The 23,960-nt window shown below is 36.5% G+C and overlaps 1 protein-coding gene across 1 annotated transcript in view; it reads right to left on the reverse strand.

The window, feature by feature from the left end:
- Positions 1 to 23,960, reverse strand: part of CUNH8orf34 (chromosome unknown C8orf34 homolog) — a 396,460-nt gene that overhangs the window by 310,358 nt on the left and 62,142 nt on the right. Inside the window, 1 exon segment of the mRNA XM_077752493.1 lies at positions 5,426 to 5,573. Coding sequence (XP_077608619.1) covers positions 5,426 to 5,573 — 148 coding nt within the window.

The following is a 23,960-nucleotide window of genomic DNA, read 5'->3' on the forward strand; positions in this document are numbered from 1 at the left end:
TGCAAAGTAAACAATCAGCAAAACTAAAAGGCAACTGATGGAATGGGAGAAGACATTTGCAAATGACATACCAGATAAAGGGTTTGTATCCAAAATCTATGAAGATCTTACCAAACTCAACACCCGAGAAACAAATAATCCAGTGAAGAAATGGCAGAAGACATGAATAGACACTTTCTCAAAGAAGAGATCCAGATGGCCAACAGACACATGAAAAGACGTGCAACATCACTCATCATCAGGAAAATACAAATCAAAACCACACTGCAATACCACCTCTCACACTGGTCAGAGTGGCTAAAATGAACAACTCAGGAAACCACAGATGATGGCGAGGATGTGGAGAAACAGGAACCCTCTTGTTGGTGGGAATGAAAACTGATGCAGTTGCTTGGGAAAACAGTGTGGAGATTCCTCAAAAAATTAAAAACAGAACTACCCTACAACCCAGCAATAGCACTAGTAGGAATTTATCCAAAGAATACAGGAGAGCTGATTCCTAGGGGCACATGTACCCAAATGTTTATAGTAGTGCTTTCAACAACAGCCAAATTATGGAAAAGAACCCAAATGTCCATCAATTGATGAATGGATAAAAAGGATATGGTTTATATATACAATGGAATACTATTTGGCAATGAGAAAGAATGAAACTCTGCCATTTGCAACAACATGGATAGAACTGAGGGTATTATGCTAAGTGAAATAAGTCAGTCAGAGAAAGACAGATATCATATGTTTTTATTCATATGTGGAACTTGAGAAACTTAACAGAAGACCATGAGGGAAGTGAAGGGGAAAAAAGTTTCAGAGAGGGAGGCACCATAAGAGACTCTTAAATACAGAGAACAAACTAAGGGTTGATGTGGGGGGTGGGGGAGAGAGGAAAATGAGTGATGGATATTGAGATGGGCACTTGCTGAGATGTGCACTGGATGTTTATGTAAGCAATGGATCACAGCAACCTACCCCTGAAGCCAAGAGCACGCTGTATACACTTTGTATTAGTTAACTGGCAATAAATTATACTTAAAAAATTAATAAATCCAGAATTGTGATACCTCCAAAAAAAGATACAGAAAAAATTCGATTTTAAAAAAGACTTACTATGAGAAACCTTAAAATTTTAGAATGTGATTAATTTGCCTTCTTAATAAAAATAAAAGAAAATGGACTATATGAAACAAAAAGACATGTGATAGGAGATAGGTTAACCAGCTAACCTACAATAAAATATAACTTCAGACAGAAATGAATAAAGAAGGAAATTATGACAATAAACCAAAATGCAATACCAACATTTAAATTTGTTTTCAAAGCCAGAAAGAGAAAACTGATACTGCAGAAAATTCAATCAGTGACACAGAGAGAACACTATGACAAATCTCCATAGAAGTCTATCAGTAAAGAAAGGTAAATATAATGTGAAATGAAATGGGAGGAATAAAGAAGAGTAAAGCAAACTCAATTTACACATGGTTGATTTCCTGAAGAAAAAAATAAAAAACAAACATAATAGAAGCAGTATCTAAGTACACAAGAAGAAAATAGTTTTAGGCGGAAGATCTAAATCTGCTGATTTAGGAATCACTGATTATAAGAAAAAAATTTTTAATACAGATAATCATCTAGATATATAGTCCCAGTAAAACTTGTCAATATCACAAATAAAGAAAAAACATACCCCATAACTATTTAAGAAAAATAATTAAAATATATAAAAAGAAATAAAAATAGGCAGGTTTCAAGTTTTTCTTCAACAATACTAAATGACAGACTTTTAGATGATACTCTGTCCCAGTTGCTAGATATACTTAAAAACAATAAAAAGGACCATTTCAGATATTTTCAGAAGGTATTATACCAATAGACCTTGAATATTAAGATATTTTCTAGCTAATTAGAACTTGCACCAGAAGAAAACAATTCAAAACTGCAGTGAAGGTGTAAACAGGCATTATTTACTATTACCTAAATTATAACTTCATCATGTATTCATATCCAAGAATTATCCTATGCTTTTCTTCTGCCTCCTGCCATACTCTCTCTCTCTAAAATTTTTCCTCTTCACCTTCTGGGGCTTATGTTCCATGGTAAACAAACATTCTTCTATCCTTATGTTGTAAGAGACACCTTACTCTCTCCACAAGAGCACTCCCTCTTCTGCAGCTTCCTGGAATGGAGAACTCACTGTTCCATATGGTACCCACCAAAGGGTAAGTTTTCCTGGCCCAACAATGCTAAGTGGGAAGTCCCTTCTCTCTTGTGGTAAACCTGTCTACATGACTCACTACTCTTCATTGTTACCATCTTTCTGCTCCTAATTACTCCACAGCCTGACTTAAGACATTGGCACAGTCTCCTTTAACTTTTCAACAGCTTAAGTGAAACTCTGGCTTCATCTTAATCTTTACACAATGCATGAAGTCTCATATTTCCTTGTCTTCCCAAACTCTAAAAAGCTTCACTTCCCTGATAATCAAGACACGCCAAAACTAAAGCTACCAATAGGACATTCTCATCATCTGGACTCATTCCACTTCAGTTTTTTGTATCTCAAATATTACAATCCCCTGTCCTTCTACATCTCTCATATTTTCACTGCACCTACACCTGCACTAGCCATCTAAAGGTCTTTAGCTCTCTGATCTGCTTTTTTTGTGTCTAATTCTTTTCCTATCCTTGCTCACTACCTTCTCATACTAGACCATGTGCTTCAATCACTTGCACAAGTTGCTCACAAACGTCCTCAACTGCAACTGCTGTGCTAAACTGTTCTCTTACCCTCCGCCCTGGACATGCCACAACCACAATTCTCAGTCAGTCCATCTAACTGTCTGCCCTGCTCCCTTCCCACTACTTCTGGACACTGCTGGAGAAATATTACAACCATGCTAATGGTTTCTATGATTAACTCATGTTTTCAACTTCAGAGAGAGCCCAGAACTGCCTCATAGTCTTTTTTTTCCCCTTGTGCCAATTCTTGTTTCCTTTCCTTGGTGACTTTTCACAATTGGCATCACTCACTCTAATCTCCCCTATCCAATACCCAACCCTATTGTCCTCAGCAAACAATCTCACTTCTTAATAAAAACACAAATCTTTAGGCATCAGATGTAATCTCACACTTGCTTTTCCCGATCCATCTCCTACTTTACCTACAAATTTTGACCACAATTTCTTCCACTGGTTTTCTCTCATAACTTGCATCATACTGAATGCTACTCAGTGAGTCCTGCCTTGACCCATCCCAAGGGTTTTAGACCATGTCTAACTGCCTGCTGGGAATACATAATAAAGTGCCCATGAGAAACTCAATGTCAATAGGAAGGGGACTTATTACTGTCCTTCATAAATTTACTGTGTTCCCATCTTGCTTTGTTAAATAAGCATGTATGCCATTACCCAAGTCAGTAAACTGGGAATTATAATAATCTTCTCCCCTCCTTCACTCTCTCCAAGCAGTACTTGTGCTAGTCAGAATTCTAAGATGAGCCCCATGATCTCTGCCCCTGGTATTGTCCCTTATATAATCCCCTCCCCTTGAGTGTAGTAGATAGGACCTTTGACTTGCTTCAAACCAACAGAATATGGTAAAGATGATAGGATGTTAATGCTATGATTACACTATGTTATATACGTTCAGTAGACTCAAATAAGAGACATTCCCTTGCTGATTTAAAGAAGTATGTTTCTGTGATGTGAAAAGAGCCACATGGCAAAGAGCTATGGATCACATCTAGGAGTTGAGAGCAACCCCAGGCTAAAATCCAGCAAGAAAACAGAAACCTCAGTCATACAGCCACAAGTAAATTAATTCTGCCAGCAGCCTGAATGAGTTTGGAAGATGGATCTTTCTTATCCCAGCCTTCAGATGAGAATGCAACCAGGCCAATACCTTGATTTCCAGCCTTGTAAGATTAAACAGAGGATGCAGTTGTGCCAGGTATGGACGTCTGACCCATGGAAAGTATGAGATATTAAATGTGTGATGATTAAAACTACAGAGTTTAACATACTACTATCTCTCCAGATACTAAAATTTCTAAATGTGGGTTCATATGACCTCAATGGGCTCACAAATTTCATATGGCCTGCCTTTACATGATGAGTGCCAACTTTGCACCTACAAACCAAAGTTCACGCCTATATACACAAGGTACTTAGAATCTAAACCCAAGAAAGTGAGGCCAGGAAAAAGCAAGGTTCTCTCTTTTATACTCCGAAAGTTCATATCCTAGTTTCCTATATAATGCAGACAACTTCTCTATAGATAACTGGTACCAGAAAGCTCTACATTTTTCAGAGGATACTCTATTCCCTACCCACTTGAGTATGACTTTGAGACATAGTTTCAAGAAGGTACCAGTATGAGAACATAGCCAAAGAAGACCAAAAATCCTTTCATGGGATCTCATAAAGCATGAAGAGGATGAAAGAAATGAAGATGTCATTCCAGGAAAGCATTTGGGAATTCCCATGGTAATTAGGCAAGGAGTTGCCTGCTGATGTGACAGGAATAGGGGATTTGGTTTCATAAGCAAATGCCAAACCAACAAGCTAGTATGTAGAAGATAAAAGCTGTTAGACACATTTTATAAGCAAAGATCAAGGTCAAATCTATGCAATTATCTCAGTCATATCTTATTGGGGAGATGAGGCTATTGGAGACTTGGTAAGGTTGGTTCCCCAATGATCAGAGAAAATGAATCTACCTAAGGTTGAACTTACTACATAAGATAAAAATGGGCACCATGGGAACTAGAGAATAATCTTTAGTTTGGACAAAGTGAAAGGTAACTTTGTAAAAATCTTTGTTTACCTCTCTACAGGTAAGCTATAAACATTTAATTCAAATTCTTCATGAAAAACAAGTTTAGATTAGTTTGAATTCATATGCAGTGAAACCTTTTTATGCAAATCTGAATCTTTTATTAAAATTGAATACACATAATCTCATATCTTGAAGCATAATACATAGCATAATATATAACAATATGTTCAAATTCAAGCATATTTTATGACTAATTATATTTTTTTTCTTTTGTACTGAAGTATAATTAACCTACAGTGGTGTATTAGTTTCGGGTGTACAATATAATGATTCAACAATTCTATACATTACTTAATAATCATCAAGATAAGTGTACTCTTGATCCCTTTTATTTTTACCCCTCCCCCAACCTCCCCTCTGGCAACCACCAGTATGTTCTCAGCATTTAAGACTTTTCTGGTCTTTTTTTATTTGTTCATTAGTTTTGTCTCTTAAATTCCACACATGAGTGAAACTTTAGCATATGGGTGAAGTTACAAATGAATACATGAAATCCTTGGTAACTATATTTATCTTATCATCAGAAACATTATTGTACATTTTTACATTAAATGTATCCAAATCAACTGTAAAATATACTTTTTCACTTACCTGATTTTTCACTTTCTGCCCAGAGAGCTGCAGATCCAGATAAAGTTCTTTGAAGCTGTCCACGGTTTCCTTGTTTAGACTGAAGATGGTCAATGAGAAATGGGATTGGCTGGTCAGGTGTCTCAGTTATTAATTTGGTCATTAATTCCTGAAGGCAAAATACAGCATATGTGTGTATCTAATAATTGTGAACGCTTACATAGCACTTACTAATGCCAGCACTGCTCTAACTGCTTTATATACACCAAATGATTTAATCCTAATAATAAGCTTTTCAAGCAGATACAAGCTATTGTCCTCCTTGTGAGGAAAGTACAGAAAAGTAAATTGTCTATATTAAACTAACACACACAAAGCCAAGACATATTTACTTATACTTATTTTTCTTATTCTACTTGGTCAAAGAAATATGAGAACTGCAATTTAAATTATTTTAAAAATTATAGCCCAAGAATTTTAAAGATGGCCATTTTAAGAAATGCCATTACAAACTAAACTCTTGGTAAACTTCACCATACACCTTATATACCTATGTTATTTTTTCCTTCTTAACCATATCCCAAAATGGAAAAAAATTTTGCTGGAATGAAGGAAGCATGTAACAAGCCACCGACTCACAGAAACTAAAAAAAGTCTTAAACTAGTCTCCAAAAAATATTTATTTTTTCCCAAAGCCCTGATAGGTATTCCTCCTTCTTTTTTTAATGAGCTAAGCAATGGAGATTTTTCTACCTGTTGAAGCAGGCTGTTCCATTTTGGGGTAGCTATAATGATGCCTTAAATTGGGCAGAAAGCTGCCTAAGGGTGATATCTATACATTGTTTTTTTTCCAGTCAGGAACAGCATAGAGCAAGCTCCAATTTGTGGTCAATTAGACTGTTCTCGTAAGAACAGCTGCCAAGCCATGTGGATATCATTTTGTACTGTGTAACCAGGTTTGTGAACTTGTATGCACCACTGTAAATTCACATCAGTCACATTTCACCTTGCTACTTTTAGCTCAGAATTGTAGTCTGTCAACTGTTATTTTAAGTTTAGATTCTGTGAGAAACAATAGTCTTATGAGCGGGCCAGAAAATCAGATATTAGGAGTACTAACAGAAGAGATCCTGGAAATTCCCCCATCTCATTATCTTTTTTTGTTGGTGGTCTATTTCCTCTGCCTTGAATGCTCTCAGATGTTCAGGAGGCTGGCTTGTCATCATTTGTCTCCAATGATATCTTCTTAAGAGAAGCTTACCCTAGCCAGTCTTCATAAGTCTTTATCACTTCATTATCTTATTTTCTTCATATCATTTAGCACTCTGAAGAATCATCTCATTTAATATTTGTTCATCTTTTTGTGTCTGCCTCTGCTCATCCTCTACCATAGCTCTAAAACCATGAGCTGACCTGGTTTGATCTCTACTCTCTCCCTAGAGCCTAGAACTCTACAGAGTTCATAGCCGGTATTGAATGAATGAATGAATGAATGAATGAACGAACGAACAAATGAATTCTTAGTTTACCGACCCCAGGTAAATATTAAAGTCCCTTTTTGTCCTAATAAACAATAATTAAAGCATTCATAGATTTTCTAGCCCAGCAAAATATACTCTTCAAACTTCCTATACAAGAAACTGCTGTCATGATATCTCAAGGATATTTGCTGACATTTCTAACAATCTAGGAACATACTGATTTATCTGAGCAGAGGCTAAATGGACTTTGTAGATGACAAGATTCCAAGACGATCTCAGAGACATGGATGAAAAATGTGCCAACTGAACACAGAGTTGGAACTAAAAAGAGCAAAGGATTTCTACCACAAAAATACTGTGTAGCAAAATATTTAACAGACAAATATGATTTATTTTTTATCTTCTGAAAAAGCAAGCAACCGGTTGACACAGGTCTTCTTTATTTCTTTTATTTAAGATCTCAATTATTGGGGCACCTGGGTGGCTTAGTCGGTTAAGCGTCCGACTTTCGCTTAGGTCATGATCTCGCGGTTCGTGGGTTCAAGCCCCGCGTCGGGCTCTGTGCTGACTGCCAGCTCAGAGCCTGGAGCCTGTTTCAGTCTGTGACTCCCTCTCTCTCTGACCCTCCCCTGCTCACGCTGTCTCTCTCTCTCCTAGAAATAAAAAAAAAAAAAAAAAAAAGATCTCAATTATTAATTAAAACTAAAGAGGCCATTCCTACACTGTGGTTAAAGCCATGCAGTTAAATCCCAATTATACATCAGTGGAATGTAATTTAAAACATTTTGGGTTCGGCTTCTATAGATGTATTATATTCTATTTAAATACATTATACGTTACACTAAATGAAAAAGAAACAGAAGGACCAACTGGATTACTCTTGTCACAGAAGGCCTGGGCACTCAGATAAAGCAAAATCAGGTCAGATAATAAGGCTTTAAATCCACAGCAATTTCTAATCTGAAACCTCTGAAGATCTCATGCACTTCTTTTTACCTTTCAAATCAGATAGAAAATTTCTGTGTGTATTTTCCTTCTTTTAAAATAAAGTGTTTCTATATTGTCTTTATAAGATGGGTCGTACAGTCTTAATAAACCAAGTAATTATTGTTCAATTTAAAAAATATCATTAGTCTAGTAACTAATTTTGGATATTCTTATATTCCATTAATGAATATTAAAGACGGGAAAATTTCAGTCATAAACAAAATGAAAACAGTTAATGTTTGCAATACAGTATGCTGAGTACCTTGACTGGACGACAGTATAGTTTTAGATTATTCTATTTATAAGAGAAATTTGGGGCGCCTGGGTGACTTAGTCGGTTAAGCGTCCGACTTTCGCTTAGGTCATGATCTCGCGGTNACTCAATCCATGTATCCACAAGCATAGGGCATCAATAATTTTGAGGACTTGCATTGAATAGAAACCTCTTTTCCCAAACCTAAAAATGTAAATCCTTGTATTTGCAAAGATATTCCTGGCAATAAAAAGGTTGATCTCCACCACCACGATCCCCTCCACCCAAGATTTATATACAAAGAGAACAGAGAGGCAGATAGATTGAGGAAATGAGAAAAGAGTCATGTACCTGATGTCAGGTTGGAGTTAGAAACGCGACTGCAGAAAAGTTTCACAGGGATTATTCACACAAGGCACAAGGTATTCCAGAACAACCCGTGTCAAGTAAGGAGGCTGAACACCAGGAAGGAATGTTCTGTGCTTCGAGGGGAGGAAGGGGGCTTATCTACAATTCTTACCGTCAGTGCAAGAGCTGTGACATGAAATTCCCTGGGTTCTAGACCCTGACCAAGATGAAGACGCAGCGCCTGGCCGTCCACACTGCATTGGCCCCCTGTGGGCCGTGCTAGGTGTCAGGGAAGAGAGCCTGATGCGCCAGCGCCAATAACGCGGGCCACGGAGCTCCCTCGAGGCTTCCCGCGCTAATGGCGGCCCCGCGCAGGCGCAGATCCAGACACACCCCAGAGCGCAACCTCTGAGGAACTGACGTCAAGGGCATACGCACCCACCAGCCGTGAAGCTCTAATACCGCTCGAGCGCCTAGGGAGCAGAGACCCTCAGTAACAACGCCTTCACTCCTTCGGGATGCAGTCACCTCTGCAGATGTCCCAAAGGAGAGCCACAGACACCATTCCTTGGACGCCCCCCTAATCCTGTCCTGGGATGCCAGCCTCCTGAAAGCCTGGAAACCGGGGCACGCCCTGAAGACGTCGCACCACCACCACTCCATCCCGGAGCCCCAGAGCTGGATACAGTGTGTCCGGATATGCCTGTGTCTATGGATCCTCGTCACTTGCCAGAAACCTACCCCTCCTGTCCCGCCCAACAAACATAAGCGAGCCTCTACCCTCAGACCTATGGGGATGCTGGAACCACAACCCGGAGAATGCTCCCCAGCTCTGAGGACAATTCACTGGGCTTCGACTTCCAGTTCAATGACAAAAGCCCTCTCAGAATTCAAGCCAGCACCTCAATGGCTGGCCTGAACTTGGAAAAGATTTGGGCAGGACATGCCTCGGCCTCTTCTACTGATGGCCTTGCCTGCTCCCTTTTCACCCAGGAATCAGGCCTCCAGAGTGGGGCACCCTCCTAATTTGCTGCTTCAGGGATTTTCAAGTCTTCCTCTAGCCAAGGATCCCTGGGAAATGTTATCTGCGGGCATATAAAAATTGAAATAACAGTGAAGTGGTAATAGTACTCCTGACCTGGGACAAAAACATTTGTGGAAATATCTACAGACTTGGGGATTGATAAAATACATTATTAATTTTGATGTGATCTATTTGCTCTCACGGGCTTAGTTAAATTTGAGGCATTTAGGTTACAAACAGAATGTATTAACTGTCACCAATGGAGGATTTCATTCATACTTAGCTAGTATCAATAATATTACTAATGTAAATGAAATGCAATAGAAGACACAGGAAAAGGTAGTGATTACAAACCAAAGCTTTGAAATCAGATGGACACTTTAAATCATCTCTACTTACTAGCTGTATGAGTTTGGGTAAGACAATCACTTTAACATTCAATACTTTATCTACTAATTGTAAATGATAATACATACTACCTAGATCATAAAGTTGCCAAGAGGATTAAATAAAATGATTGCAAAGCATTCAGAAAGTGCTTGGGATATATGTAGCCTACTATGATAGGATGGAAACTGTTTCCTAGAATCTCCTTTATATGATCTGGGTTAAGTTTCCTAGTGTGAGGAATTCATAGGAGAGTTGGGAAGTAGTAGAGAGAAGCAGAATTTTCTCCAGAGTTAAATGCAAGCCTATGTGGGGCAGATGAGAGATTCACAAAAGTTCCCCAGCAAATTCGTGGAAACCACTACAGACTGGGACCACTCTCAAAGCTCTGCTAAGGTACCGGAGACCTGCAGCAGCTTCTAGGGGAGCATTGAGAGCCACTTGCTTCTGCTCCCAGTAGAGACCTCTAGGGTCACCTCCTCCTGCCTTTAGTGAAAGCCCCACAACCTTCAGCAGCAGTTCCCAGGCCTCTGTGTCCCACCTTCTAACTCATTATTGCAAAAACCCTATAGAACCCAGATACATAGAGTGGCTTCTGTTTTCTTGCCTGAACCCTTAATGATCCACCCAAAAGATGTGTTAGCTAACATTTTCACAATTATAATTACTCTGATATATTTACATCATAATATTTTTATATATTTATCTGTTATTACTACTACTATCATTAGCATTTTTATCACATTTTTATAGCATACATTTTTGATGCTATATATGCATATTGCATCTTTTTATTAGTTTTATTTTTCTGGTTATAAAACTAATAGATGTCCTCTTAATATAGTTTATGATCAACTACAGTCTTTAACTTCATGCATATACTATATATTGGGACAGTCCCTGCTTTTATATCTGTTTCCTTATTAATTATAATTTTGTTACTGGTACCAATTCAAATACACTAATTTAAAAAATACACATAGGAAGATAACATTCTTTTTTAAAAAATTTGAAAAACAAACTAGAGAACATAGATCATTAAGTAATTACTGAATGCAAACATGTAAAGATTAATGGAATTCAGGGCTATTATAACTAATAATAAGACAACTGTATACTATATATAACATTAGCAAAATTAACAAGCTGGAAAATGAATACTAACAATGATGACTGTCTCAAATTGAGACACTCAAGCAAAACCATGAGTGAGGAGGTAGCTCATCACAAAGTCCAGAAATCATTATTAAAACTGGAATAATAATCAGTCAATAGTAGAAATAATTTTAATAAAAGATCATTTCATTTAATGAAAGCTATGAGATTCCTTGGTTAAAAAACAAACAGAAAAGCACATACGTACACACAAACACCAAATTTAACATAACATTACATAACATTTTGTTTATCCATCCATAGGTTTCATTGACTCCAAATTAAGAACCCTTGTTCTGGCTCCCATGGTCTGGCTCCCAGAGTATACAGACAGCATGGCATTCTGCCCCAAAATTACTTTACTTAATTACTTCCTTGGGATTAAGTTACATTTTATGTCATTACCCTAGCAGGTAAGAACTACTTTTGTTCCTCTTAACCTCAGGAGAAAGTTATCAAGAAACAAAATTAAAACCATTTCTAAAAGCTAGCTTTCTCATTATGTAGTCCTTTTGTTAAATCAGTAAATATGCAGGATATTACACTCCATTATGGAGGTGGTGTCAATTAGATATATTTTTTACTCAACATCTATAAATATCTTAAATATTAATTGTATATAGTACATTATTATCTGTAGAATGTTATTTTAGTTCAAAACTGTATTAAGATCTGATGGCTTAATTAATTCTAAATCTGCACATTCCAATTTTATTTTTAATTAGGTTTTATTAAAAATTTGCATTTGAGGGGCGCCTGGGTGGCTTAGTCAGTTGAGCGTCCGACTTTCGCTTAGGTCATGATCTTGCGGTTCATGGGTTCGGACCCCGCGTCGGGCTCTGTGCTGACTGCCAGCTCAGAGCCTGGAGCCTGTTTCAGTCTGTGACTCCCTCTCTCTCTGACCCTCCCCTGCTCACGCTGTCTCTCTCTCTCTCTCCTAGAAATGAAATGAAATGAAATAAAATAAAATAAAATAAAATAAAATAAAATAAAATAAAATAAAATAAAATAAAATAAATAAAATAAAAAAATAAAAATTTGCATTTGAAATCTCAACCTTCTGAACACCCACTTCACCCCCACCACCCAACTAATGTCCTATATAGGCAGGTGGTGGACATTGGGCTACCAACAAATATATGAGAGAATGTCCACTTAAAATTCAGTTGTCCTAGAAACACGTTTTTCTGAAGCATTATTTTAAGTTGATGTCACCATTCCCAGTTGATCAAATCCCGCTTGGTTTCCACCCACACCGGAACCCATGCTTTCCTTTCTCTCCTCCATTTTATCTGAATGGAAGTAGAACAAAGAGGATTTTTTTTTCCTTCCTTGTTATATCTTTAATCTCTGTTATGAGTTTTGCCTTTGGCCAGGAAGAAGTTCCAATGCAGTATCTAGGGTTCCATGCACAAGTGAGAAGGGTACAGGCATCTGTTTCATGTTTTTCCATCAAATCCTTCTATTCAGAGAATTCAAATTATCTGCTGGTCATTCAACCTTCTACCTCAGAATCATACTCACACCTCCCTAAACTTCCCTCATTCCCAATCAAAACCGAGATTTCATTGGAACCATGATCTCAACAGAAAAGGAAGCAAAGTGAATAGCAATGATTTAAACTATCATTTATTGAATCCAATGTGCACAAGTGTCAGGTATTTTATAGTTTAATCATTCACTAAATTAAAGGTTTGCATACAAGATGCACAACCCAACTAGTGTATGTTAGATGTTTGTTAAATCCTTATTTATTTCTGGCAACCTGCCCCTCATCAACAACCCACCAATGCAAACCAACACACACACACACTCACATATACACACACACACCAATACAGGACTAGGAAAAATAAAATCTGTACTCCTATTTTGAAAGGCTCTTATCCCTTTTTAAATATAATTTAATATACAATTAGGTTTATAATTCTCATTTAAAATAAATAAGAAAAGGCCTCTAATTAGCCTTGTTGTGTATTATGGAATATAATGTAGATAATCTAGGGAAAGTAAAACCTAAATTGTTTGATAATCCTTTCAATAATATAGGCAAATAATTAAATCTAACCAGTAGAACTATCAAATGATGAGAAGTGATGAAATATTTTGTCTAATGCCTATTAATCTTTCCTCTAATACACAGGTGTCTTTTCAGATTAAGTTATTGAGTATTTAGTATCCACTTTGAGAAAATCTTCATATAAAAGTACAAGCTTCTAATTTAATTTCCAGGCAAATATCAAGGTCCCCAGTGAAAAATATTAACATACCACATGGAAATATTTTCAGTTAGGGTATTATATTATTCAACATAAACGTCTATGAAAGCAACTTATTTGGTGTTAGGTAGGAATTTCCATAGTCTTACATGAAAATACCACTGTAAGAGTAAACTATAGTTGATACTCAGCAGAAATTGTAAAACACTTCAAAACTCAAAGAAATTAATTAAATTAACCGATGATGGAAGTAGCAGATGTATGTATGTATGTATGTACATCTGATAAGAAGAAGGATGTCTCTCAGTTGAGTATGAATTAATTTGTTTTAGCCTTTTATCATTTGTAAAGAATAGAGAACTAAAACAGGGTCTTCAGCATGACAGAATAAAGAGGAAATTTAATAGTGCATGCCCATTACTTCCTCTTAGAACTAATGATCTAAGGAAACGATATACACATTTCTGTCTCTATAGCAAGCATAACTTCAAAGTATTGATGGATAGACTGAACTATCATAGGTGAACACTGCAACATAGTTAAGTCCTAACTCTATTCTATGCACCCTTAAGAGTTATAAGTCAGGTGGCCTATTTCTAGAACTTATACTTTCTTTCATTAATCTATTTGCCAATCTTACACCATCATTACAATATCTTAATGACTATAGCTATACAACAAATTCTGATAGCTTAAGGAAAAATTCATCTGATCATGTATCACTCACTTTTCTATTTATTTTGTCAAGACTGTTCATTTTCTCTTCTTTGGATTAACTAAAACTCATTCTACTTTTCTATATGCTAGTCTGAAAGTCATACACACTTTTAACATTCTTTTTGTGACTATCCAGAGATGATAAATTAACACTGATTTAACTGCATTAAGTATTAATTGGTCCTTTTCCCTCATCTCAAATTTTGCAAGGAACTTCAAATTCTCTGATTCCACTTATCACCCCTGGCATTAGCATACATTTGTATGTATCCACATATTTACTATTTTTATTGCTATATTTCTTCCTTCATCTCCAACCATCCATCTGGGATCATTCTCAGCAACATAAGGAACACCTTTTATTTTAGTAGTGACAAATTCTGTGTGGTTTTTTTTTTTTGTACCAGCAATCTTTTTTTTAGACCTGAAGATATTTTCACTGAATCTAACTATATATTGGGATTACTTTTTTTCCATTTTCTCTCATTTTCATTATTATTTTTGAGAATTCAGCCACATTTCTTTAAAGAATATCTGAATTTTTCTAAGGATGTTTTTAATATTTCCCCTTTTCATTATTTATTTGCAGTTTTTAAGACTATTTTGAAGTAAGTATAAATTCATGGGAAGTTACAAAGACCTGTACAAACAGGTTCATGTACCCTTCACCCAGCTTGCCCCAGTGTTAGTATCCAACTATAGGATAGTGTCAAAACTAGGAAAATGACATTGGTACAATCTATAGAACTTACGTTCATCAGTTTACATGCATAAGTGTGTGTGTGTGTAGCACAACCAACACAATCTTACCACATGTGGAGATAGTTAACTGCACCATCATCACAAGACTCCCTCTTGCTATCACTTTATAGTTATACCCATGCACTCCCCTAAGCTCTGGCGACCACATTCTATTCTCCATTCTAGAATTATTTCACAAGGGTATAGAAAAGGGAACATGAATATCAAAAGGGATCATTGATATTCATGATCAAATATCCTTTTGAAATTGACTTTTACACTCAACATAATTTCTTTGAGATTCATTCAAGTTATGTTGATATGCACAAGAATAAATATAGTTTATTCCTTTTTATTGAGTGTTATGTTATTCCAAGATGTGGATATTCTATAGTGTATTTAACTAATCAATAATAACTATCAATAGTCATTGAAGGACGTTTCGTTAGTTCCACTTTTTAAGTATTACGAGTAACATTACTATGAATATGCATGTAGATATAGGCTTTTGTGTGAACATATGTTTTCATTTCTCTAGCATAAATGCTTAAGAATGCAATTGTTGGGGGGTGCCTGGGTGGCTCAGTCAGTTAAGCGTCCGACTTTGGCTCAGGTCATGATATCACAGTTCGTGGGTTCAAGCCCCACATCAGGCTCCATGCTGACAGCTAGCTCAGAGCCTGGAGCCTGAGTTACAGCTAGGATTCCGTAACTCCCCCTCTCTCTGACCCTCCCCTGCTCACGCTGTCTCTACCTCTCTCTCAAAAATAAATAAAATAATTTTTAAAAAATTGTTTTAAAAAAATGCAATTGTTGGGTTGTAATGCTAAGGCCATTCTTTTATAAGGAACTTATAAACCTTTTTTTAGAATCTGTTACATTCACACCAGCAGTAAATTAGTAATTCTAACCATTCTTATAGGTTTATAATGATACCTCAATGTTGTTTTAATTGCTCAGTGGCTGTTCCTATTGACTTCACACCAACAGTATAAAATGGCTCCCTTTTCTTCACATCTTCACCAACACTTAATATCTCTCTTGTCTTTTGACAATAGCCATTCTAGCAGGTGTGAGGTAATATCTCATTATGGTTTTCATATGCATTTCCCTGATGATTAGTAACACTGAACATCTTTTTATGTGCCTTTTGTCCATTTGTACATCTTTTTTTGTAAAAATGTTTCTTCAGGTCATCTTTCTATTTTTAATTATATTACTTGTTTTTTGCTATTGAGTTGTACGAGTGCCTTACATTGTGGGTATTAACTCTTTATCAGCTATATGGTTTGCAAACATTTTGTCCCATTCCATAGGTTGCCTATTCATTTTGTTGACTATTTCTTTTGCTGTGCAGAGCTTTTTAGTTTGAAGTAGAACCAATTTTTTATTTTTGCTTTTTTTGCTTATGCTTTTGGTTTTATATATAAAAATTGTTGCCAAGACTGATGTCAAGGAGCTTTTCCCTTATGTTTTCTTCTAGGACTTTTACAACTTCAAACCTTACAATTAAATCAATCCATTTAAAGTTCATGAGTGGTGAAAGACAGGGTCCAATTTTATTCCTTTTCCACATAAATAACCAGTTTTCCTAACACTCTTTATTGAAAAGGCTGTCATTTACCCACTGAGTATTCTTGGTTCTGTTATCAAATATTAGTTCACCATATATGGATTTATTTTGGGATCTCTATTCCATTCCATTGATTTACAGTGTCTGTTTTCATGCCAATGCTACATTGCTGTGAGTTCTATAGCTTTGTAGTCTAATTTGAAATCAGAAATTCTAATATCTACAGCTTTGCTCTTCTTACTCAAGATTGCTTTATCTAGTTCAGGTTCGTTGTGGTTTCATACAAATTGTAGGATTTTTTTACTAATTCTGTGAAAAATGACATGGGATTTTGATAGGGATTGTATTGAATCTATTGAGGCTTTGAGTAGTGCAGACATTATAACAATATTAATTCTTCTAATCCAGGAACATGGGATATGTTTCATTTATTTGTGCCTTCAATTTCTTTCATCAGTCATAGTTTTCAGTATACAGATCTTTTACCTACTTGTTAAATTATTGCTATATATTTTACTTTGGAGGTATTTCAAAGGAGATTGTTTTTTTTTCCCAGTAGTTCATTGTTGGTATATAGGAATGCAACTGATTTTTGTACATTGATTTGTATCCTGGAACTGTACTGAATTCACTTATCAATTCCAACAGGTTTTGGTGCAGTTTTTAGGGGTTTTTTTATACATAATATTACGTCATCTGCAAATAGAGACAGTTTTACTTCTTTCTTTCTGACTTGGAAGTCTTTCATTTCTTTTTCTTGACTAAATGTCAAGCTAGGACTTTTCAGTACTGTATTCAACAGGAGTGATGAGGGTGGTCACCCTTATCTTCTTCCTGATTTTAGAGAAAAAGTGTTAAGTTTTTCTCTAATAATGTTAGCTGTGGATGTGTCATACATAACCTTTAGTTTATTGTATGTTCCTTCTATACCCCATTTGTTGAAAGTTTTTACCATGAAAGTGTTGAATTTCAGCAAGTACTTTTCCTGCCTCTATTGGGAGTATCATGTAATTTTCCCCCTTCATTCTGCTAATGGGGTATATCATGTTTATTGATCTGCATATGTTAAACCATCATTGCAACTCAGGGATAAATCTCACTTGGTCAAGATTTATAACCTTTCCAATGTGCTGTCAAAATTCAGTTTTTACATCTATATTTATCAAAGGATATTGGCCTGTAGTTTTCTTATAGGGTCCTTATCTGAGTTTGGTATTAGGGTAATGCTGGATTCATAAATGAGTTTAGGAGTGTTCCCTCCCCTTAAGTTTTTTGGAAGAGTTTGAGAAGGATTGGCATTAACTGTTTGAATTTGTTAATGTTTATTTGAGAGAGCAGGGGAGGGGCAGAGAGAGAGAGCACGAGACATGGAATCCAAGTTGTCCAGGCTCCAAGCCATCAGCACAGAGCCCAATGTGGGGCTCAAACTCACAAACAGCAAGACCATGACCTGAGCCGAAGTTGGTGCTTAACCGATTGAGCCACCCAGGCGCCCCTGGCATTAATTCTTTAATGTTTGCTAAAAATCACCAGCATCTATTTCATTTGTAATTCTTTAATCGAGTCCTCTCTTTTTTCCCTTGGTTAATCTAGCTAAAGGTTTGTCAATTGTGTTTATCTTTTCAAAAAAAAACCTCTCCCAGTTTCATTGATTTTTTTTCTGTTCTATTGTCTTTCTAGTTTCTAATTTATTTCTGCCCTAATCTTTATTTATTCTCCTAGCTTTAGGCTTAGTTTGTTCTTTCTTTTTCCTAACTCTTGTAGTGTAAAGTTAGGTTGTTTGAGATTTTTCTTTTCTCTTAATGTAGTCAGGTATCATCCCTTCACTTTCAGCCTATGTATGTTCTTAAAACTAAAGTGATTCTTTTAGAAGCAGCATACTGTTAGATCTTGTTTTTAATCCATTCAGGCACTCTCTTTTGATTGGAGATTTTAGTCCATTTAAATCTGAAGTAAATATAGATAGGTAAGGATTTATTATTACCATTTTGTTCATTGTTTTCTGGCTTTTTCTTATTCCTTCATTCCTTCCTTCTCTCTTGTTTTCTTTTGTGATTTATTTTACATGGCAATATAATTTAATCTCTTTTCCTATAGATAAATATCTTACAGACATTACAGTCTACTTTAAGCTGATAACAAGCAACCTCTATGCTTTAAAAAAAAAAAGGTCTACACTTTTACTTCACTCCCCCCCCAATTCTATCTTAATGGATGTCACACTTTACACTTTTTTTTTTTTACTGTGAATCCATTTTTTTTTAATTTAAAAAAAATTTTTTTTAGTGTTTTTTTTTTTTCTGAGAGAGAGAGAGAGAGAGACAGCGTGAGCAGAGGAGGGTCAGAGAGAGAGGGAGTCACAGACTGAAACAGGCTCCAGGCTCTGAGCTGGCAGTCAGCACAGAGCCCGACACGGGGCCCGAACCCATGAACCGTGAGATCATGACCTGAGCCGAAGTCGGACGCTCAACCGACTGAGCCACCCAGGCGCCCCTATTGTGAATCCATTTACAAATTTTTATAGCTATAGTTATTTTTAATATTGTTTTTTAACAATTATGCTAGAGATAAAGTTGATTTTTCAAGTCATCATTAGAGTTTTAGGGTATTCTGGATTTGACTATATATTTACTTTTAGAAATGAGTTTTGTACTTTTATTTGTATTCATATTGTTACTTAGCATCCTTTCATTTCAGCTTGAGGAACTCCCTTTAGCATTTCTTGTAATGGTGATGAAGTCCCTCAGCTTTTGTCTGGAAATGTCTTTATCTCTCCATTTCTGAAGGATAGTTTTGTCAGGTATAGTATTCTTCATTGGCGGGCCTTTTTCTTCTTCTTCTTCTTCTTCTTCTTCCTTTCAGCACTGTGAACGCATCATTCTTTCTCTCTTGGCCTCTGAAATTTCTGTAGAGAAATTTGCTGATAGCCTTATTAATGTTCACTTGTATGTAATGAGTTATTTATCTCTTGAGCTTTCAAAGTTCCTTTGTATTTGACCTTTAATATTTTGACTATAATGTGTCTCAAAGTAATCTGCTTTGGAATGATCTTGCTTGGGATCCTCTGGGCTTCCTATACCTGAATGTCCATATCTGTCCCCAGATTTAGAAAGTTTTCAACTATTATTTCTTGTAATATGCTTTCTTCCCTTTTCTCCATGATGTGACTATTTGTTCACTTTTTGGTGTCCTATAATTCATGTAGGCTTTCTTAACTCCTTCTCATTCTTTCTTCTTTTTGTTTTCAGTTCTGTCATTGTATTTTTCATCTTCAGAATTTCTGTTTGGTTCTTTTTTATGGTCCCTTTTTATTAAACTTCTTGTATTGTTCATGCATTATTTTCCCACTTCTTAAAGTTGTCTATCTGTGTTCTCTTGCATTTGATTGAGTATCTTTAAACGATTATTTTGAATATTTTAAGCAAACCATAGGTCTCCATTTCACTGGGGTAGATTATTGGAGTATTGTTGGTTTTCTTCAGTTGTATCATATTTGCCCAATTCTTTGTGATTCATGTAGCTTTGCATTAGTGTCTGTTTATCTGAAGGAGCAAACAGCTCTTCCAATCTTTAAAGATTGTTTTTTGGCAGATAAAGACCTCTTGTCAATTTCCTAGGCTGACAGGTTTACTTCCAGAGTTTCAGGGTTACAGCTGGTTTAAAGCTGTCACTGGAACTGTACTGGAGTCATGCTGGCAGGCTTGTTCTCAGGGGCTTTGGCAGAAATGGGTCTTGTCTGGTCCCTGGATAAATGGGATCTTGTCTGGGCCCTGGATAAGTGAGATTATCTCCTATACCTTTCTCAGTAGGATGGTACAGTAGAAAAGGTCTGGACAGTTCTGCCTTCAGACAGTGGGCCTATTACCAGGTGTGTGGATGGGTGTGTCCCACCAGATCCATAGCAGAGCTCCTGCCAGGCACTGGATGGGTCCCTAGGGAAGAGGATGAGCCCTAGATCACGGTGTGAGGGGCCAGAACCAAGCTCCTGTACTGCTTCAGATCCCACAGCCAAGACTAAGATCTATATAACCAATTCTGAAGATACAGATAGGTGTGTCTCCTGCCAGGTCCCAGGGTATGCTTGACTGCTCCCTAACCACAACTGGAGGGACAGAAGTTGAGTATAGAGCCATTTCAGGATCTCCTGAAGTACAGACATTAGTGATTCATGCCTGATCCCTGTGTCAACTGCCAATTGAACTGCTGGAAGGTTATGGCTATGAGGGAGAGGGAGGTAAATATATAAGGCCCTTTCAGGATCTTGGAGGGCATAGATGGGAGTAGCTCCTGCTGGGTCCCTATGCCAGAGGACTATTCACAGGCTTCAGCTGAAATGGATGGGAGCCCAGTCACAGGGCCTTCCAAAATCTATAGTCTGATCACGTTTAATAGGCTTATCTCCAGGAGCTCCCAGACCACAGCAGAGAGAGGCTGCAGCTTATTCATGGGATACTTCAGCATCTATAGCCAAGACTGAGATCTGTATGCCTATAACCCAATGCAGGGGTAGTGGGTAGGCATGACTCTTCCTGGTTTCCTTGGTTTATGGTACTGGTGACAGGATTAAAGACAAATGTGGCTTTTGTGAATACCCAGAGGGTACCTAGCTATTTGTAGGTCTATAGCTGGGACCAGGATTGGTGAGTCAGCTGTCTGAGTGTGAGCCTACCTTCACAAAATGGCTCTCTTAGGTCATAGACCACATCAAAGTTTCACAATCTCCTACCAGGATCTCAAAGCTCCTTCAAAGGCACTTTGTCTGTGGATGAATGTCACATTATTGTTGTTGAGAAGGGTATGTGAATGGAGGACATCTTATTTATCTACCTGGCTAACATCACTCCTGTAATGATCCTGCTCTATCATTTTTATGACAGCTGCTTTAAAATACTTGTCTCTTGACAAGGGATCTAAGAATACTCAATGGGGGGAAAAGGTCTTTTCAATAAATGGTGCTAGGATAATAGGATATTCACATGAAAGAATGAAACTGAAGCCATAACTTATACCACTCACAAAAAATAACTCAAATGGATTAAAGAATTCTATGTAAGACCTAAGACCATAAAACTCCTGGAAGAAAACTAGGAATAAGACTCCTTCACATGGGTCTTGGAAACAATTTTTTTTGATATGACACCTAAAGTATAAGTAACAACAACAACAACAACAAAACAGATGAACAAAGGGGAAGAGAAGGAAAAATAAGATAAAAACAGAGAGGGCAGCAAACCATAAGAGAGTCTTAAATACAGAGAACAAACAGGGTTGCTGGAGGGGTGGTGAGTTGGGGGATGGGCTAAATGGGTGATGGGCCTTAAGGTGGGCACTTAAGTACTTAAGGTGGGATAAGCACTCAGTGTTATACATAAGTGATGAATCACTAAATTCTACTCTTGTAATCATTATAATACTATATGTTAACTAACTTGGATTTTAAGAAAAATTTTTAAATGGTAAAACAAAAAAAATTATTGTAGTTTGCAAATATTTTCAAAGGTGAATGATTTTGATTCTCCATTTCTTAAAAATTTCCAGCTGATTTTGAATAAAATACAACCAAAATTTAGATAACTCATCCATAAAAGGTTCAATGTAATTGTAGAACACTTATGTTGATTTATAAAATGATTCTTCAAAGACCTAAACATTTTGAAAATCATATGATGATGGCAGCAAAAAAGATCAAGGATTCACACCCATTCTAAATTGTGTATTGAAAAAAAATTTTTTTAAATGTTTTATTTATTTCTAGGACAGAGAGGGACAGTGCGAGCAGGGGAGGGTCAGAGAGAGAGGGAGACACAGAATTTGAAGCAGGCTCCAGGCTCTGAGCTGGCAGTCAGCACAGAGCCCGACGTGGGGCTCGAACCACGAACCGCGAGATCATGACCTAAGCGAAAGTCGGACGCTTAACCGACTAAGCCACCCAGGTGTCCCGAAAAAAAATTTTTTTAATGGGAATACATCAAACTAAAAAGCTTCTGCACAGTAACAGAAACCATTTACAAAGTATAAATAAAACCTATGGAATGAAAAAAATATTTGCAAACCACATATGTGATAAAGGGTTAATATCCAAAATATATAAAGAACTCATATAACTCAATAGCAATAAAAACCAAATAACTCAATTTAAAAATAGGCAAAGGACTTGAACATTTCTCCAGAGAAGATACACAAAAGGCCAATAAGTACACGAAAAGATGCTCAACAACACCAGTCATTAGGGAAATGCAAATTAAAACCACAATGAGATATCACCTCATGCCTGTTATAATGGCCATATAAAAAACAAGAGATAACAAATTCTGGCATGGATGTAAAGAAAAGCAAACCCTTGTGCACTGCTGGTAGGATGTAAATTGGTATAGCTGTTATAGGAAACAGTATGGAGGATCCTCAAAAAATTAAAACTGGAATTACCATATGATCCAACAATTCCACTTCTGGGAATATATCCAAATGAAATGAAAACACTAACTTGAAAAGATATCTGCACCCCCATGTTCATAGCAGCATTATCTACAATAGTCAAGATAATGGAAACAATCTAAGTGTCCATCAATAGATAAATGGATAAAGAAGTTATGATATGTGTGTGTATATATATGTGATACACACATATACCATAACATATATATTATATAGAATATATTGGCTTTCAGTTATGGAAATCCTGTCATTTGCAACAGCATGGATGGCCCATGAAGATATTATCCTACATGAAATAAGCCAGAGAAAGACAAATACTATATGATCTCATTTATATGTGGAATCTTACCAAAAAAAAAATCTTAAGGAAAGGAGATCAGAATTGTGGTTACTAGAGGTAGAGGGTGGGGGAAAGGGAAACTAGGAAGGTGGTCAAAAGGTACAAACTTCCAGTTATAAGATAAATAAATACTAGGGATATAATGTCAATATGATTATAGCAAATACTGCTTTATGATATGCACAAAAACTGTTAAGAGAATAAATCCTATGAGTTCTCATCACAAGGAGAATGGTTTTTTTTCCTTTCTTTTTACTGTATCTATAGGAGAAAATGGATGTTAGCTGAATCTATTGTAACCATTTCACAACATAATGTAAATGAAACCATCAAGCTGTATGCCTTAAACACATACAGTGAAGTATGTCAGTTACTTCTCAATAAATCTGGAAAAAAACAATCCTTGTCTGGTAGTTCCAACATCCAATTCTTCTTGATATTAGTTTCAGTTGATTAGCCTTTCCCTCATTCAAATTGTGGTTTTCCTGGTACTTGTTTTTTTATTTTATATACACATACATATATTTATATGTAAAATATGTATATTTCATATTATACATGTATATATCTGTGGGGGGGTGTATACACATACACTGGACATTCTGTTTAATTGATTAGGAGACTCTTGATCAGGAGACTCTTGATCCTACTTACTGATATCCTATCATTTAACATGCAGTCACCCTGTTTAGGTTTAGTGTGTGGATTCTGCTCCACTTTTGTGGGCTTTCATTTAAAAGACAGCTTAATGTTTGGAGCCCTTGTAATATTTATTCTAGTCTGCTTTGTTCTTCTAATGCTGCTGGCACTCCTGCTCAGTCCCTGGAGTTGCCCTCAGTAGAAACTAAAATTCTTTCCTAAGCTTATTGGTATTGATGGGTTATCATGGTCAGGGG

The sequence above is a fragment of the Crocuta crocuta genome, unplaced genomic scaffold (genome assembly GCF_008692635.1).
Source record: "Crocuta crocuta isolate KB4526 unplaced genomic scaffold, BGI_CrCroc_1.0 scaffold141, whole genome shotgun sequence".
In the NCBI taxonomy this organism is placed as follows: Eukaryota; Metazoa; Chordata; class Mammalia; order Carnivora; family Hyaenidae; genus Crocuta; species Crocuta crocuta.